The sequence below is a fragment of the Macrobrachium nipponense genome, chromosome 1 (assembly GCF_015104395.2).
Source record: "Macrobrachium nipponense isolate FS-2020 chromosome 1, ASM1510439v2, whole genome shotgun sequence".
NCBI classification, from domain to species: domain Eukaryota; kingdom Metazoa; phylum Arthropoda; class Malacostraca; order Decapoda; family Palaemonidae; genus Macrobrachium; species Macrobrachium nipponense.
Window position 1 is genome coordinate 138361646 of NC_087200.1, and position 16523 is coordinate 138378168.

The window sequence follows — 16523 nt, forward strand, 5'->3', positions numbered from 1 at the left end:
AAGAATTATATTTTGGAGCCTTGCAACCATTCCCTTAAACTGGCAGATGACTTACATATGGTAGAAATGCAAAGAACACATCAATTTTTCTAAGGCATAAAGGCATAATATAACCTCAGTGAATAATCTGTTTTACCATTAAAATAAAACACTGTAATATATACACCAAAATAAGTCAAACTTACATTCTTACTAATGACCATAATACTGACTGCACTCAAAAAGAATGGAAACAACAGTAAAGTTGCAGGCTTTTCAGGCATTTCCTGTATGCTTTGTATACACTTTTTTGTTACTGCCTCCAATGTTAATGTTCTTCATGCAGTGTAAAATGCAATATTTCCAAAAGTCCGGAAGGGTTACTTAATCAGTTTCTGTTACTGCTACAGTTTTTGCAAAAAGAGCTGGTTGTAAATCCATAGTTGTTAAATAAGTATGTTATCAAGTAAGTAGTTTCTGTAAATAATGTTATACAGCAAAAAAGTGTATGCCAAACATACGAAACATGGATGAATATGATGCAGTTCTAAATAAAATTACTGATCTTACCAATACGTTTAATTTAGATGATGAAGTGGTTACTGAAAAATTAGTGGATATGTCAAAGAATAGGTAACTTACAAAGATTTAATTTTGTGACTACAGTTATAATAACTACAATGTATGGATCCAAATGCTGAACAGTTCATGAAAGTGAAAAAGCAAATCAGTAAACTTTTACAATGCAATACTGATATCTGTGAATAAAAAGAAAATGACAACACAGACCATGCTAATAGTATTCTACTTGAATGCTACACATATGAGACCTCTTTCCCTCCTCCATGCCCTTCCTTTTCCTTGTCTGATAAATCTGATACTCATATGATGACACATACAACTACTACCACATTATCAAGAATTCAACACCAAACATTGACATGAAGGGCTTTTTTATAACTAATTTTTTGGTACTTTATTTTAATCATTTTTGATGAGCAGACTACTGTATAGAATTTATGTTAAAGGCCAAGTGCTGGGACCTATGAGGTCATTCAGCACTGGATTGGAAACTGATAAGGTTTGAAAGGTGTGACAGGAGGAAAGCCTCGCAACTGCACTATGAAACAACTGTTAGAGAGAGTGGAAAGTCTGATGGAAGAATATGAATGGAGGTACAGTGAAAGGAATGGAGTGCCTTTCAGCCTTTTCTTTTTTCAGAAAAAGTGAAAACATTTACCCGTATATCTACAGTATGCCAACCAAAGCAATGGACATTACAGATGATTTCCTATGCATGACATATTCTGTTTATAAAGTAAACAATATATTACACTATTGTATGATAGACATTTATCAAATACTGAAAATGTTATAAATGGTCAAAGACAGCTACAGATGGTTGACAGATGCAGTACCAGTACAGTATGTTTGAAATATTAGTAATGGGTAGCTTTCCGCTTGTCAAACTATTTGTTTATCAGTCTAGTCACAGGAATGGAACACGGTCATTAGTGAACTGTCTGTATAATGCGGCAGTGATCTTCCATCTCATAACAAATCTGGTTAAATCTGCAACTGTAATCCTCCACATGTAGTTTCAATTATGAGGGACAGAATCTTGATTCACTTCACTTCTCAAGCCCTGCCAAAACCTAAGGCCTCTTAAAACATTCAGAGATATAAATATGGGAAAAACCTATATAAGTAATAATATATGTATATAATCAAACATGAGGAATGACTCAAGAAACTAGGTGATCTTTTTCTTTAAGAACAAAGAAACTTCTTACCTGTTTCATTGCAGGAATTAGAATTTCACATCCCTCAAGACCAAAGCGCTTTTCAGATGAAAACTTTCTTGCCAAGAAAGCCTCAAACCTATACAAGGAAAAGAAAAAACTATTTAATTTCACAACTACAGCTGGTGCTGGAGAATCTCTGAGTAAAGTACAGTAGACCCCCATATTTGTGGGGAATGTGTACCAGACTCCCCTGTGAATAGTCAAGATCCATGAATGCTTAGAATCCCTCTAAAATGCTTATAACTGCCTATCTTGAAAGCTCAAATACCAAATGTATACCTTAAACAACATCCTACATCAAATTTACCTTAAATTATTATCTTATTACTGTGCGTATTAATCTTTGAGACTATATTATTAATATTTCAGTCATCTTAAACATCAATACCCTTAAAGCTAGATACATATGTACTTTTAACACTTCCAGCCAAAAGAGAGAGTGAGTTACCACTATGATATACATATCTTGAGAAGAGCAGAGAGTGAGGGGGGGGGTGGGGGGGGAGAGAGAGAGAGAGAGAGAGAGAGAGAGAGAGAGAGAGAGAGAGAGAGAAATCACTGGCCTGCAAATCGGCAACACTCCCCTACCTGTCACATTAACTTGACATATTTGACAGCTCTGGCTTCAAGCTTCTCTTGCTGTCAAAAACAAAAGATAAGGGAAAGGATATTTTCATATGCATTTTTAATTATAAATAATTATGTTATTGCTGTTGTTGTTATTATTATTATTATTATTATTATTGTTTTTGTTGTTGTTACAAGGATTAGGATGTCTAAAGATTTATAAGTCCATCCAAAGAGACATCGTGTGCTCACTTATCTTTTGTAGCATGTTTTACTGTTCATTCAACGTGTCCTAATGATTTTGTCTAGCTTTCTTTTAAATTCTTCCACACTGTTGCTGTTTACAACTTCTGGTGGCAGTTTATTCCCTGTGTCACATATCTTGTATGTAAAGAAGTTCCCGCAATGGGATGTGTTGTATCTCTTCAGTTCTAATTTCCATCCATTATTTCTTTTATGGTTTTCGTTAACGTAAATAGGTTACTGTCTACTTTTATTATGTCTTTCAGTATTTTGAATGTTTCTATAAGTTGCCCTTGCAATCTTCAGGCTCTCTAGCTGTCTTTGGCAACCTATTTGCCTGATGGATGGTATTAACCTTGTGGCTCTTGCTTGTACTTCTAATCTATTTGTCCTTTCTTAGGGTTGGTGACCAAAACTGTACTGCATACTCAAGCTGAGGTTTGACAAATGATGTGTAGAGCTGCAGCACTGCTTCCTTGTTTCTTATACTTGAACTGCCTCTTTATGTATCCAACTAGTTTCTGTGCCTTCTTTTCAGCTTTTATGCACTGTATTGTGGATTTTAAGTCCTTGGTAGTAATGACTCGAAGGTCTTCTTCTTGTTCTAGACTATGTCATTCCCAAGTAGCATGTAGCTGGTGAGGGGTTTGTCTCTACTTGTAACACTTTACACTTATTCAAGTTGAAAGTCATTTGCCATCTTTTTTACCATTCCCCTATTTTCTTTAAACCATTTCTTAAACTTTCCACTGTATCTGGGTCTGCTGCATTTACGACTAGTTTGGTGTCACTGCATTTACGCCTAGTTTGGTGTCATCTGCAAATTTGGCTATCCTGCTAGTTAAGCCTACATCAATGTGAATAAAAAAACAAGGAACTCCACTTGTCACATCTGCCAATTCTGATTCTTCACCATTTATATTACAACTTTCTGTTATCTATAAGTTAGCCTGTCTTCAATCCAGTCTGCTATTTCTTGTTTCTTGTGTGGAACTCTGTCAAAGGTCTTTTGGAAATCTAAGTAGAGTATATCTATTGCTCTACTACTGTTGTATGTAAATATCAAGCATGTAATGTAAAAACTTCAAGAGGTTTGATAGGCAGGATCTGTTTTTTTGTCTGAAACATTGCTGGCTGTTTAACAACAAGTTGTTTCTATCAATGTTATCCACAATTTGATCTGCAATTATGGACTCAAAAATCTTACAAACGACCAACGTTAGACAGACTAGTCTATAATTTCTCAGCTATTCTCTTAGGCGTTTTTATGTAAACTGAGACTTAATAAAACATTAAACCCCTTAAATCCCAAATTTTTTTCTCAGAGTTTTTATTAAAAAAATATTATTTTTACATCATTATTACATACATATTAAATATGTAAAATAATTTTTACTGCCATATTTCATTAAAAAAGTCAATTTTAATTTTGGTCCTTTTTTAAGGACCATGGACACTCTGAGTACAACTCAGGTCTATGAAGCAGAAATCCTGAATCAAACTTATAGCTGGTAAAACGATATAAGCTAAGATAAAAAAACTTAAAATACCTCTGTTTCATTTACTTATCTAAATAAGATAGTTTACTTTGTATCCCATTTGTTGAAATACTCTCCAATATGAAGACCCACATCACATTTCAGGCAGTGTTTGGGAACCCTTTTCTTGCAATTGGCACATTTTCTCTGTTTTCCTCCCTCTGTTCGATCAAGAACATGACCATTTGAAGAGAATCTGATGTCTGGTAATACTTTAAAAGAAAATACCTTTGGCCGTCCAGATGTTTTAGGATCAGAATCTGATGAGATGTGCAAAAGAGATCTAGTTACTGACCTCCTAAAATCCAGTAATGTCATAGTAACCTTATTTTCATTAGCATGGTATATACAATCTACGAATTGATCATAACAACATGAAGGAAGTTAGTGAATAAACTGAAATACCACTTTTTGGATTTAATAGAAACTTGATACTTCTTAACAAGCCAGTCTAAGTGATCCACTCCTCCCATAAATTTATTTTACTAGGAAATGAGAAATGGCTGTGGAACAAGAATGTCCTTTTTGCAACTTGTTGACCATCTCTTCACGCTCCATATAGGAGCAACAGATTGATGATTACTGCCAATTGTGAAAATACTGTTGTCATGCCACTTCAAAAAGAAGTGTTCTTGTTTGTCTTCAAATCGATAGTCATAGGACCCACGAACTTCTTTTTTCAGTTCTTTATCCTCCTTCAGAGGACATCTGCATGTTCTATTTGAACAGATTGTGCCCATGATTCTCATTCCCAAGTTTTTCAGTTGCACAAATAGGTCATAGCTTGAGAAAAAATTATCTACGTAAATCTCATGATCATACGTGCTCTCAAAATGACTAACCATGGATAACACCACTTTTGTACCTAGGCAGTCAGTATTTTTGGCAATAAGAGTAGAATCTATTTGCTTCCCTTGATACAAATCCATAAGAAAACAGTAACCACTTGTTCCACAGCAGAGCATCCATTGTTTGAAGCCAAATCTTATAGGCTTGCCTCTTCCATAATGCCTTACGATCTGCTCATCGATGGATAACTCTTTAGAGAACATTCCAAACTGCTTGAACTTCTCATTCAAAGCACTAGCTAAAGGTCTAATTTTAAATCCTTTGTCTACTTTGCATTTGTCTGCATTTTCATTGTTAACAAAATTAAGATACCTTTTAATACTTAAAAATCAGTTTCTTGGCATTGTTTTCCGAACTATCTGAGTTTCAAGGTCTTCATCTAAACTCCAATAGTGGCGTTCACTGGGTAGTCTGTGGTTTCCTGAAAAAAATAGGATTCCAAAGAAATTCTTAAAACAATTTATTGACAGACTGAATTCAAGAACATTTTTCTGTGGAGTAGGTAACAGATTCTCTGCAAATCTCATTTAGTATTTCGTTGCTAAAAAAATGTTAAAATATTTCAATTGGGGTTTTGCCATGTAGGTTATTTTTTATAGACTTCAATTTTTTGTTTGACCCATTAGCTGTTGGAGACGTGAATTTTGAGAAATCAGGTTTACTTTTTTTCCAAGACAAATCAGAGCATTTCTTTCTTTTTCTTATTGGTTGACTAATTTCTCGTTCATCATTGCATCGATGAAGTTCAACAGTTCCTGGTACATCTTTCAGTATGATGTTTGGATCTCTGTTAGCATCATCTAAAATTTCATCATCAAAGTCTTCATCACCTGTAAGTTCATTTACTGGAGGAGGGATTTTAACCATATCTATGAAGATCTCATCATTACACAAGTAATTTTCTTCAGCAAAATTCACTGCATCACGAACGGAATAGAATGATTTTACCGAGAGTTTGAAAGTCATTGAGGAGAAACTGAAAACAGAAATATAATAGATGAAAATGGAAAAATATTTATATATTTCTCTTGTTACATTTCTCCACTATACTCATAATGAATAAGTTTCCTATGAAAAAAAGGAAATGTACACAGTTAACATATTCTCTAGTAACCTTATCAGAGAAAATGGAAATAATGGTGTTCACGTGCCCACGGTCCTTTTTTAAGGACCAAATTTTGGAAGTATACTGTAGGTGAACATATCTACATAAGATGATTTTTCTTTTAAGGACCAAATTTTGGAAGTATACTGTAGGTGAACATATCTACATAAGATGATTTTTCCAACTTTATATGAAAGGAAGAACATTCATTTACTATATGTGTAAGTATGAATTACATATGATAAATATATAGCCAAAAAGTTTTGAATGAAAGGCAAAAAAAAACCAAGTACACCCTCTCACTTAAGATTTCCACACAATACTGAAAACAGATGCAACAGTATTGCCAACATCCAACTAATTATGTATAGGTAAATTATTTAAAAGATACTTTACAGGGTAATTAGTAAACGTAACTCAAAAAGCCAAAAACATTGATCCGTACAAGAAAATGCAATATTTCTTCTGTTATCGTAAATTTTGAGAATTATTCTCAAAAGAAATTAAGAGCAATGGCATTTGTAGAGATTCCATGAGTCGCAGAAAGGAAGTCAGTCAGCTACAAAGTTCAACCACGATTCAGTGCGAGCACAAACCCCAAGTAGTCTACAAGTTCGAGTTTCACCTCTGACATTTGGTTGCTTTTATGTATGTTTATCTTTGTTTCGGCAAGAATTTCATCATGCCAATGAAGAAAAGACAAGCAAAACATCTCGCTAACAACATACAGACGAAGAAAATTCAGTCTAATATGATTACAGAATATCATAATATACGCGATATTAGCGTAGTTAAGAGAGAGAGAGGGAGGGAGGGGTGCGTAGTAAGGAACGCCCCCCATCTTACCTGACGCACACGTCGTGCTGTGCCCTAAGCTATGGTCTTTGAGCAAAGGGATCTTCATTTATGATAAATAACATAGTTTTGGTTTATTAATACACAAAAAGGAATATGAAATTCATAATAATCATGATTTATTAACATTGACTTTGTAAAAAGAGAGTACACATTTGAGTTTCACCTCTGACATTCTCTTGCTTTTACGTCTGTTTATCTTTGTTTCGGCAAGAATTTCAACATGCCAAAGAGGAAACGACAAGGAAAACCCCTCGCTAACATACAGAAGAAGAAAATTCGCTGTAATAAGCCGAGTTAGTGAAGGAGAGAGAGAGAGAGATGCGTAGGAAGAAGTGCCCCGTCTTGCCTGACGCAGTGCCCCAGGCTACGATATATGAGCAAAGGGTCATCATTTATGATTAAATTATGATAAATAACATAGTTTTGGTTTACTAATACACAAAAAAGAAATATACATTCATAATAATCATTATTTATCAACCTGTCTTTATAAAAATACGAAGGAAAAACTTTGAACGCCCGTATCTCAAAACTATACTTATTGACCTTCAAAATCTATCTTCTCACTTAGCTTTAAAGCTATAACATTGGAATTTGGTATATAACTCAGAAAGACATTATAGAACAATCAAATTAAGCCCTTTTTTCCAATTTTTGTTTCATCTTTTTTTTTACAAATTATTTTTCCTGATTTATAGGATTTATTTTTTTATCATAATGAAAAATTCATATTTAGCAAAAAAATTACGTTCAGAAAAAAAACTCCTCATTTGATTGGAGGTCTACATCAGGTCTATATATGGTAGTAATCTTTGGTCTTAATATTAAATATCAAGGGAGGAGACAGAATTTGAAAAAAGGTTATTTTCGGGATAAATAGCCCTGGCGTCACAAAACCGAAGGTCAGAGGCAAAAATCATATGCGGTTTGGAGATGTCCCAAGACACCTTATTAAGTGGTATGAATATCAAAGTCCTGTCCTTAAAAAATGGCATTAGCTGGCCGGCCCCCTTAAGCACAGTAGTGAAGATGCAAGTGAAACGAATGTTAAAAGAGCACTAGTAAACAATGCATGCCAAATAGGACTGGTAAATGACAATTAGTTGTTTACTTATATCCTAGTGTTATTACATGTGATTAGTACGATAAAAGCCAAAATTTACAACATACAGTAATGAGAAATACAAAATGATTCAATTACTGACAACCTGTTACTTCTTAGAACATCTCATCAAGTTAACCACACATTGCTCGTCCTTCTTTAGAGTACATTTAACCAGAACTCAAAATCTAAAAAATTTGAATACATAAGTCCACTTATATTGGAGTTATGAAGTAATAAGTTAATGAAACCTATAACTGTGTAAACACATATCTACAACACTGAATGATCTAAGTATTAAAACAAAACCAAGAATGAGATGACTGTTAAAAGCAAAAACAATGTGAAAACTTACAGGATATTACAACTTGACATTGCGACCTGACACCAAACTAGCTTTATCTTCAGTAGTTCAGATCACCAATTAAGGCTGGCCTAAAATACCAACACGCTTACTAAACAACATCACACACTTGACAAAGGTACCACACAATAAAACTGCAAGCCAAAACTACCGACCAATACTAAAAACTCAGGAGGAAGGCAAGCCACTTATTTCCCTTACTATAATTGATTTTCAAGGAAATATGATTTCAATTTCTTTCTGAAAAGCTTGATTGAAGGTGAAATTCATAATATTAGTTGAAATGTTATTCCAGACCCTTGGCCCCTTCATCAATATTGATTTAGCTCCCATGTCATTCGACTGACAAGTAGGTTACTTGTACAGCAACCACAGTGGGGAATTCAAAAAGCCAGTTGGTAATTAAATATTGCAAATTTTATAAGTAAACAAACAAAAGTCAAAAGTTATTTTAGTTTCAATATTCATCCATTCTAACTCTTCAAAATTAGTGTCACATTATCACATAATCATATTTTCTAGCCCCATCATAAGCTATTTTAGGTATGAAACTTTGAGCTTTCTGAACCCAGTCTGTTTGCTCTTTAGTTTTCATTCCCCAGATTCTGATGCAGTAGCTGATTACACTCAAGGCCAACGACTCTACTATTGTTAAGGGAAATGTCTTATCTAACCTCTCTTTTATGCGGTTTAGAAATAATAATATGCTATTTACTTTTTTTATGTGACTGATGTGGTGATCAAATAACATATATTGATCCATAAGGACGCCTAGGTTCTTTACTGTTTGAGATGGCTTGATAGGTGTCTCATCAAAAAATATTGTTACATTTGAAGGTAATCTAGTTATTAACTGGCGTGATCCTATAAATATGCACTGGGTTTTTTTCACATTAAACATGTAAGCATGCAATCAAAAATATTAATTTGCTTCTTTTAGAGCAACTTCAGCTTAATTTAGTAAAACTTCAAATTCATTAATATTTCTGAGAATCATCGGCATAATGAATTGAATATTTACTCTGTACTTTTGCCATGTTGTTAATATAGGTCAAAAACAGTATAGGCCCTAAGATTGAGCCCTTTGGCACGCCATACCCTATGCTCCCTGGAGATGACAAAACTGAATCAATTCTTACTGACTAAACTCGGTCTGTTAAGTAGTCTTTAAACCAAAACTTATCAATATGCAGTTGTTTATATTTGTGTATGAGTATTGGGTTTGATTCACTACTGAAGGCCTTGGAAAGGTTGAATATTAGAAGTAATATCTTTTGGCTGTCGATGTTTTCACATTAACTTTCATAAGTTCTGATTCAGTTCATAACTGAGCTCTAAAACCATTCTGGCTATGGCCAACAATTTATTATTCTCCAAAAAGAATATAAGACGGCTGGCAATAAGAGTTTTGACAGAATTGGGAGCAATGAAATGGGACGATAATTCCCCACTTCTTCGACGTTGCCACTTTTAAACAAAGGAATGACATGAGGGTGTTTCCAAAGTTTTGGGAACAGACTGGTAACAATGGATGTATTAATGATAACTGTAATATAAAATATCAAAACAGGAAGAGAAACTTTTACATACTTGTATGGAATGCCATCTGAACCATGCAAATGTATTTCAAATAACTCTTTGAATACTAAAACAACTCTGTGAACATCCACAGGTTGAGGTCGAAAATTGGGGATATTTGGTTAAGACTGATAATTACTATTTACTCTCTCTTCATATGCTTTTTCATTCTCTATACCCTCTTGTGATTTTTGAAAAGCTGCCTCTTCTACAGTAGCAAAATACTGATTATAATCCTCTGCCTCCTTGAGAGGATCATCGAAAGTTTAATTATTATCACTGTTTCTGAAACCAGGAGTCATGTTTTCAAATACCTGCCACATATCTTTACTGTTGCCTTTATTCTTATTAAACTGATTTCTAAAATCATTCTTAGCAATGTGTAGGACTGTTCCTCATTTCTTAGTCTGTTTGAATTGTCTAATGCTTGGTTAGCCCTGTCAATTTTAAGATTAAATTGCAATTACTTTTTTTCTGTGATAAACTGTTTAAATTATCATCAATCCGAGAGAGAGAGAGAGAGAGAGAGAGAGAGAGAGAGAGAGAAGAGAGAGAGAGAGAGAGAGAGAGAGAGAGAGAGAGAGAGAGAGAGAATAATGTACATTTGTTTTTTGTCTTTACTAGCATTTTTAAACTATACTATGAACACACACACATAAACAGTGTGCCTGTGTTAATACCAAATGCTTAAAGAGACCTTTCCTCTGAGAGAGAGAGAGAGAGAGAGAGAGAGAGAGAGAGAGAGAGAGAGAGATTTTTCAGTATACCCTTTGCCTGCCAAGTTGGCAGCATTTATTTGAAACCCACTAAGATGGCAAAACTCCTCCAGCCTTGCTGTCAGGTTTCTTGACATTTGTGACAGGCTCCCCCTCCCCCTCTTTCCAAGTCTCTGGCAAAAAGATGAAGGATGATATGTATTCCTTTAAAATTTTACATTACGTATTTACTATTAATTAATCACTAAAATGTTACTAATTCACTGTAGTATTTTGTTTCATGAATTGATATTATTGCTGTTTACATTAATATCAATATTTGAAAATTAGTAAATCATTATCATACCAAAAACATGCATCTCAGTGAGAGAGAGAGAGAGAGAGAGAGAGAGAGAGAGAGAGAGAGAGAGAGAGAGAGAGAGAGAGAGAGAGAGAGAGAGAGAGAGAGAGAGAATTATTATTTTTATAATTCAATCTCATTAAATTATTTACTACAGTATCAATATTTGAAAATTAGTAAATTATTTTTGTACCATAAAAATGTAGTCATGAAAATAACATCAAAATACAGTGGTACCTCGAGATACGAAAGGCTCAACTTACGAAAAAATCGAGATACAAAAGCAAATACGAAGAATTTTTGCGGCTCTACATACGAATATTGTTCAAAATACGAAAGGTTGTTGCTGTAAAGTCTGAGATTCGCCCAGACCACCGATAACAATTTCAAAACTCATGTGCCGCCAACTGAGTAGACTCGCCATCATCCACCCGCTCTCCCATTGGTTCCTGATGCTAGTCACCGCCATAAGATCCTTCTCTCCTATTGGTCAGCATCTCTCCCATAATCCCATGATGCATCTACGTAGCAGCGTGCTCTTTCAGCCACTTCGCAGCATCATCGGTATCGTAAGCACATGGAATTCATTCGTTCTATGCGATTTCATTTATTAACGTAAATTCGCTAGTGATTTCGTTGTAGTATACTTTATCGTGTTGTGTGAGAATTTTACTACATACGTATACTACATAACATAATTACGTACAGTATATACGTAGTCATGGGTCCCAAGAACGTTGAAGTTCACAGAAAGAGGAGGATGCTCTCTTTGGAGACGAAGATGGAGATAATACAAAGTATGAAGCTGGTATGCGATTGAGTGTGATCGCCAAGGAATACAGCCGAAATCCGTCAACAATAGGCACCATCCTTAAGCAGAAGGATGTCATCAAAGCAGCTACACCTTCCAAGGGCGTCACTATTTTGTCCAGCAAGAGGAGCCACGTGCACGATGAAATGGAAAGGCTGCTTCTTGTCTGGATAAAAGAAAAAAATCGCTGGCGATATGATAACAGAGATGGCAATCTGCCACAAGGCCAGCGCTATTTTCGTTGATTTGATTGCCCAGGCTGAAGACGACGGAGGAGAAGGGACATCGACGCCAACCCCAGAGTTCAAACTTCTCATGGGTGGTTCGAAAAATTCCATAAACGGACCGACATCCATTCAGTGGTGCAGCATGGGGAGGCTGCCAGCTCAGAGACAAAAGCGGCCAAAGCCTTTATTAAGACGTTCAATGAGATGACTCTCAATGAAGGCTACAGTTCTCAGCAAGTCTTCAACTGAGATGAGAATGGCCTTTTTTGGAAAAAAATGCCTCGTCGGACATACATTACGCAGAAAGAGAAGAAGCTACCCGGGCATAAGCCTATAAAAGACAAGCTTACGCTCGCACTTTGTTCGAACCCCAGTGGGGATTACAAGGTGAAGCCCCTACTTGTGTATCATTCGGAGACTCCTCGAGCCTTCAAGGCCCACAAAGTGCTTAAGGAGAAGCTTCCAGTGATGTGGAGGGTTAATGCGAAAGCCTGGGTAACGAGACTTTTCTTCACCGAATGGGTAAATCTGTGTATCGGCCCAACAGTGAAGAAATTCTTGGAAGAGAAGCGCCTCCCTCTGAAATGTCTGCTGGTGTTGGACAATGCCCCTGCTCACCCTCCTGGCCCGAGGAAGATATCCTAGCGGAGTATTCGTTTATCAAGGTTCTTTATCTTCCGCCTAACACCACCCCTCTCCTCCAGCCCATGGAACAGCAAGTGATATCGAACTTCAAGAAGCTGTATACGAAACATCTTTTCAAGAGATGTTTCAACATCACCGATGCCACAAACCTCACATTGCGTGAAATTTGGAAGGAGCATTTCGATATCGTAATATGCATCCGACTCATCGACCAAGCTTGGCAGGAGGCTTCGAGGCAAACCTTGAATTCCTCGTGGAGGAAACTGGCCTGATGCCATATCTCCCTCTCCCTGAGACTTCGAGGGATTCGGCGTGGGCGAAGCTGGTGCTGCAGATTCAGGAACAGTTGACGATCCTGAAACTGTTTCGCAACCAGATCTTGACAAGATCGTTGCACTCAGGAAGTCCATGAGGCTGGTCGTCAACGAGGACGACATCAATGGCCTTCTCGAGGAGCACCAAGAGGAGCTAGCGACAGATGACCTGAAGGAGTTGGAGGCCATGCAACATAATGTCGTTCAAGAAGAGTTCTCTAGCAGCAGTGAGGAGGAGGACGACGACTCTATGACAACGGCAGAAATTAAGGATGCTCTAGCTGCTTTTCATAAGGTGCAATCATTCGTAGAAAAGACACCCCGAAAAAGCTTACACAGGTCGTATGCTTGCACAGTTCGATGACATTTGCTTGAGTCTTTTAAGGAACATTGTCAAAAGCAGGCAGTAGGAGTAAGCAAAATGGAAGAACCAAGTGATACTACGAAAAAACAGAAAGTTGATAGTGGTGAAGAAGTTGAAATTTTGTATAAAAAAAAAAACGTAAAGTATAAAAAGTAAAAAAAATAAATGTAAAAATAAAAAAAAATAAAAAAGACAAAAAAATTTTAATTTTTAAGTTTTTTGTAAAGTTAAGTGTTACAGTTTTGTTAATGTGTTTTGTAAAGTTTAGTTTATGTTTTCCTGACATTTTTTTTATGTCTCGTAAAGTTAAGTGTACGTATCAGCCATTTGTCCTCCTCTATCGCCACTTTCGGAGATAGCCTCACTCGAAGGGTAAGCTTCCACATTTTACTACATACATACAGTATTTCTTGTATACCATGTACACTAATACACTTTATTTACAGTTACATACATATTAGTACTGCTAGTACGTATTAAGTTAGGTATTAAATGGTCTAAATTGTTGTAGTATTTCATTGTTTATAGGTCAATTTAGCTTTAATATGAAATTTACTGGGGTGTTTTTGGAGGGCTTGGAACGGATTAGTCATTTTACATGTAAAATGCGGTTCAAGATACAAAAAACTCATGATACGAAGGCCACCTTGGAACGGATTAATTTCGTATCTCGAGGTACCACTGTACACTAATTAGTGAATATTTATTGTTGGAAAAACCCCCAAATGAGCGAGCCTCCAGTGAATAATTTTTAGATAGGTTCCACAGAAAGATCTGCAAACAGGTGAGTCCGCGAATCTCAAGCGGGGGATGACTAATAGCATAAAGTGAAAAATAAGCTGGGTCATGAAGAACTAAAAAATTTTATAATATACAGTAGTACCTCAGACTCTGAACTTAATCTGTTCCAGAAAGTTGATCCAAATACAATTTGTTCAAAATATGAAACAAATATCCCCATAAGAAATAAAGAGAATCAAGATACAGGCGGTCCCCGGGTTACGACGGGTCCGGCTTACGACGTTCCGAGGTTACGACGTTCCGAGGTTACGACGTTCCGAGGTTACGACGCTTTTTCTTAAATATTCATTGAAAAATCCGCCCTGGGTTGCGACGCTTGTTCCGAGGTTATGACGCTGACACTTCCGACGCTCCGAGTTTACGACGCTTTTAAAAAACACATATTATGATAAGATAAGAATCCTTTATAGTTTAGCACAGTTTCTCTCTCTCTCTCTCTCTCTTTGTATTTTCCAAGAAAATAATCACTATAATTCTCTCTCTCTCTCTCTCTCTCTACTACAAAGATGTATGTTAGTAGTGATAATAAATGATTTACTATTTTCAAATATTAATATTATTTATACAGCAATAATATCAATTCATTAAAGAAAATACCATAGTGAATTAGTAAGATTTTATCTTATATTTAAAAAATTATCGAAGAATGAAGGAAATCCCAGTCTTCTCTGTAACCTTTCAGGTACTAAAACCTGTCAGATATAAAATCATGTTCTGTGACAGCTAAAAGAAGAGCTGGGGGAGAGCTGCAGTGTTGCAATCAGTGGTCTGACATTTCCCCCCCCCCCCCCCTCTCTCTCTCTCTCTCTCTCTCTCTCTCTCTCTCTCTCTCTCTCTCTCTCTCTCTCTCTCTCTCTCTTCTCTCTCTCTCATTTACAGAGACTCGAGATTTTTTATGTACTTGTACTATTTGTTTTTTAATACTTTCAAATAATAATAATAATAATAATAATAATAATAATAATAATAATAATAATAATAATAATAATAAAAAAGATACAGCGCAGGAATAGTGGAATGGACGAAGGCAGAACTCCGCAGCATAGATCAGAAAAACCAGGAACATATGACAATACACAAAGCACTACACCCAAGAGCAAATACGGACAGACTATACATAACACGAAAGGAAGGAGGGAGAAGGACTACTAAGTATAGAGGACTGCGTTAACATCGAAAACAGAGCACTGGGGCAATATCTGAAAACCAGTGAAGACGAGTGGCTAAAGAGTGCATGGGAAGAAGGACTAATAAAAGCAGACGAAGACCCAGAAATATACAGAGACAGGAGAAAGACAGAAAGAACAGAGGACTGGCACAACAAACCAATGCACGGACAATACATGAGACAGACTAAAGAACTAGCCAGCGATGACAATTGGCAATGGCTACAGAGGGGAGAGCTAAAGAAGGAAACTGAAGGAATGATAACAGCGGCACAAGATCAGGCCCTAAGAACCAGATATGTTCAAAGTACGATAGACGGAAATAACATCTCTCCCATATGTAGGAAGTGCAATACGAAAAGTGAAACAATAAATCACATAGCAAGTGAATGCCCGGCACTTGCACAGAACCAGTACAAAAAGAGGCATGATTCAGTAGCAAAAGCCCTCCACTGGAGCCTGTGCAAGAAACATCAGCTACCTTGCAGTAATAAGTGGTACGAGCACCAACCTGAAGGAGTGATAGAAAACGATCAGGCAAAGATCCTCTGGGACTATGGTATCAGAACGGATAGGGTGATACGTGCAAACAGACCAGACGTGACGTTGATTGAGAAGGTCAAGAAGAAAGTATCACTCATTGATGTCGCAATACCATGGGACACCAGAGTTGAAGAGAAAGAGAGGGATGGATAAGTATCAAGATCTGAAAATAGAAATAAGAAGGATATGGGATATGCCAGTGGAAATCGTACCCATAATCATAGGAGCACTAGGCACGATCCCAGATCCCTGAAAAGGAATCTAGAAAAAACTAGAGGCTGAAGTAGCTCCAGGACTCATGCAGAAGAGTGTGATCCTAGAAACGGCACACATAGTAAGAAGAGTGATGGACTCCTAAGGAGGCAGGATGCAACCCGGAACCCCACACTATAAAATACCACCCAGTCGAATTGGAGGACTGTGATAGAGCAAAAAAAAAAAGAAAAAAAAAAAAAAAAAAAAAAAAAAAAAAAAAAAAATAATAATAATAATAATAATAATAATAATAATAACAATAATAATAATAATAATAATAACTGTAATTACAAAATTCATATGTGATAGTATTTTAAAGAAATACAATACGTACTAATCTATCCATGTTACTT

The 16523-nt window shown here is 36.1% G+C and overlaps 1 protein-coding gene across 1 annotated transcript in view; it reads right to left on the minus strand.

The window, feature by feature from the left end:
• Positions 1–16523, minus strand: part of LOC135219682 (2-oxoglutarate dehydrogenase-like, mitochondrial) — a 446325-nt gene that overhangs the window by 211239 nt on the left and 218563 nt on the right. The window contains 1 exon segment of the mRNA XM_064256630.1: positions 1773–1860. Coding sequence (XP_064112700.1) covers positions 1773–1860 — 88 coding nt within the window.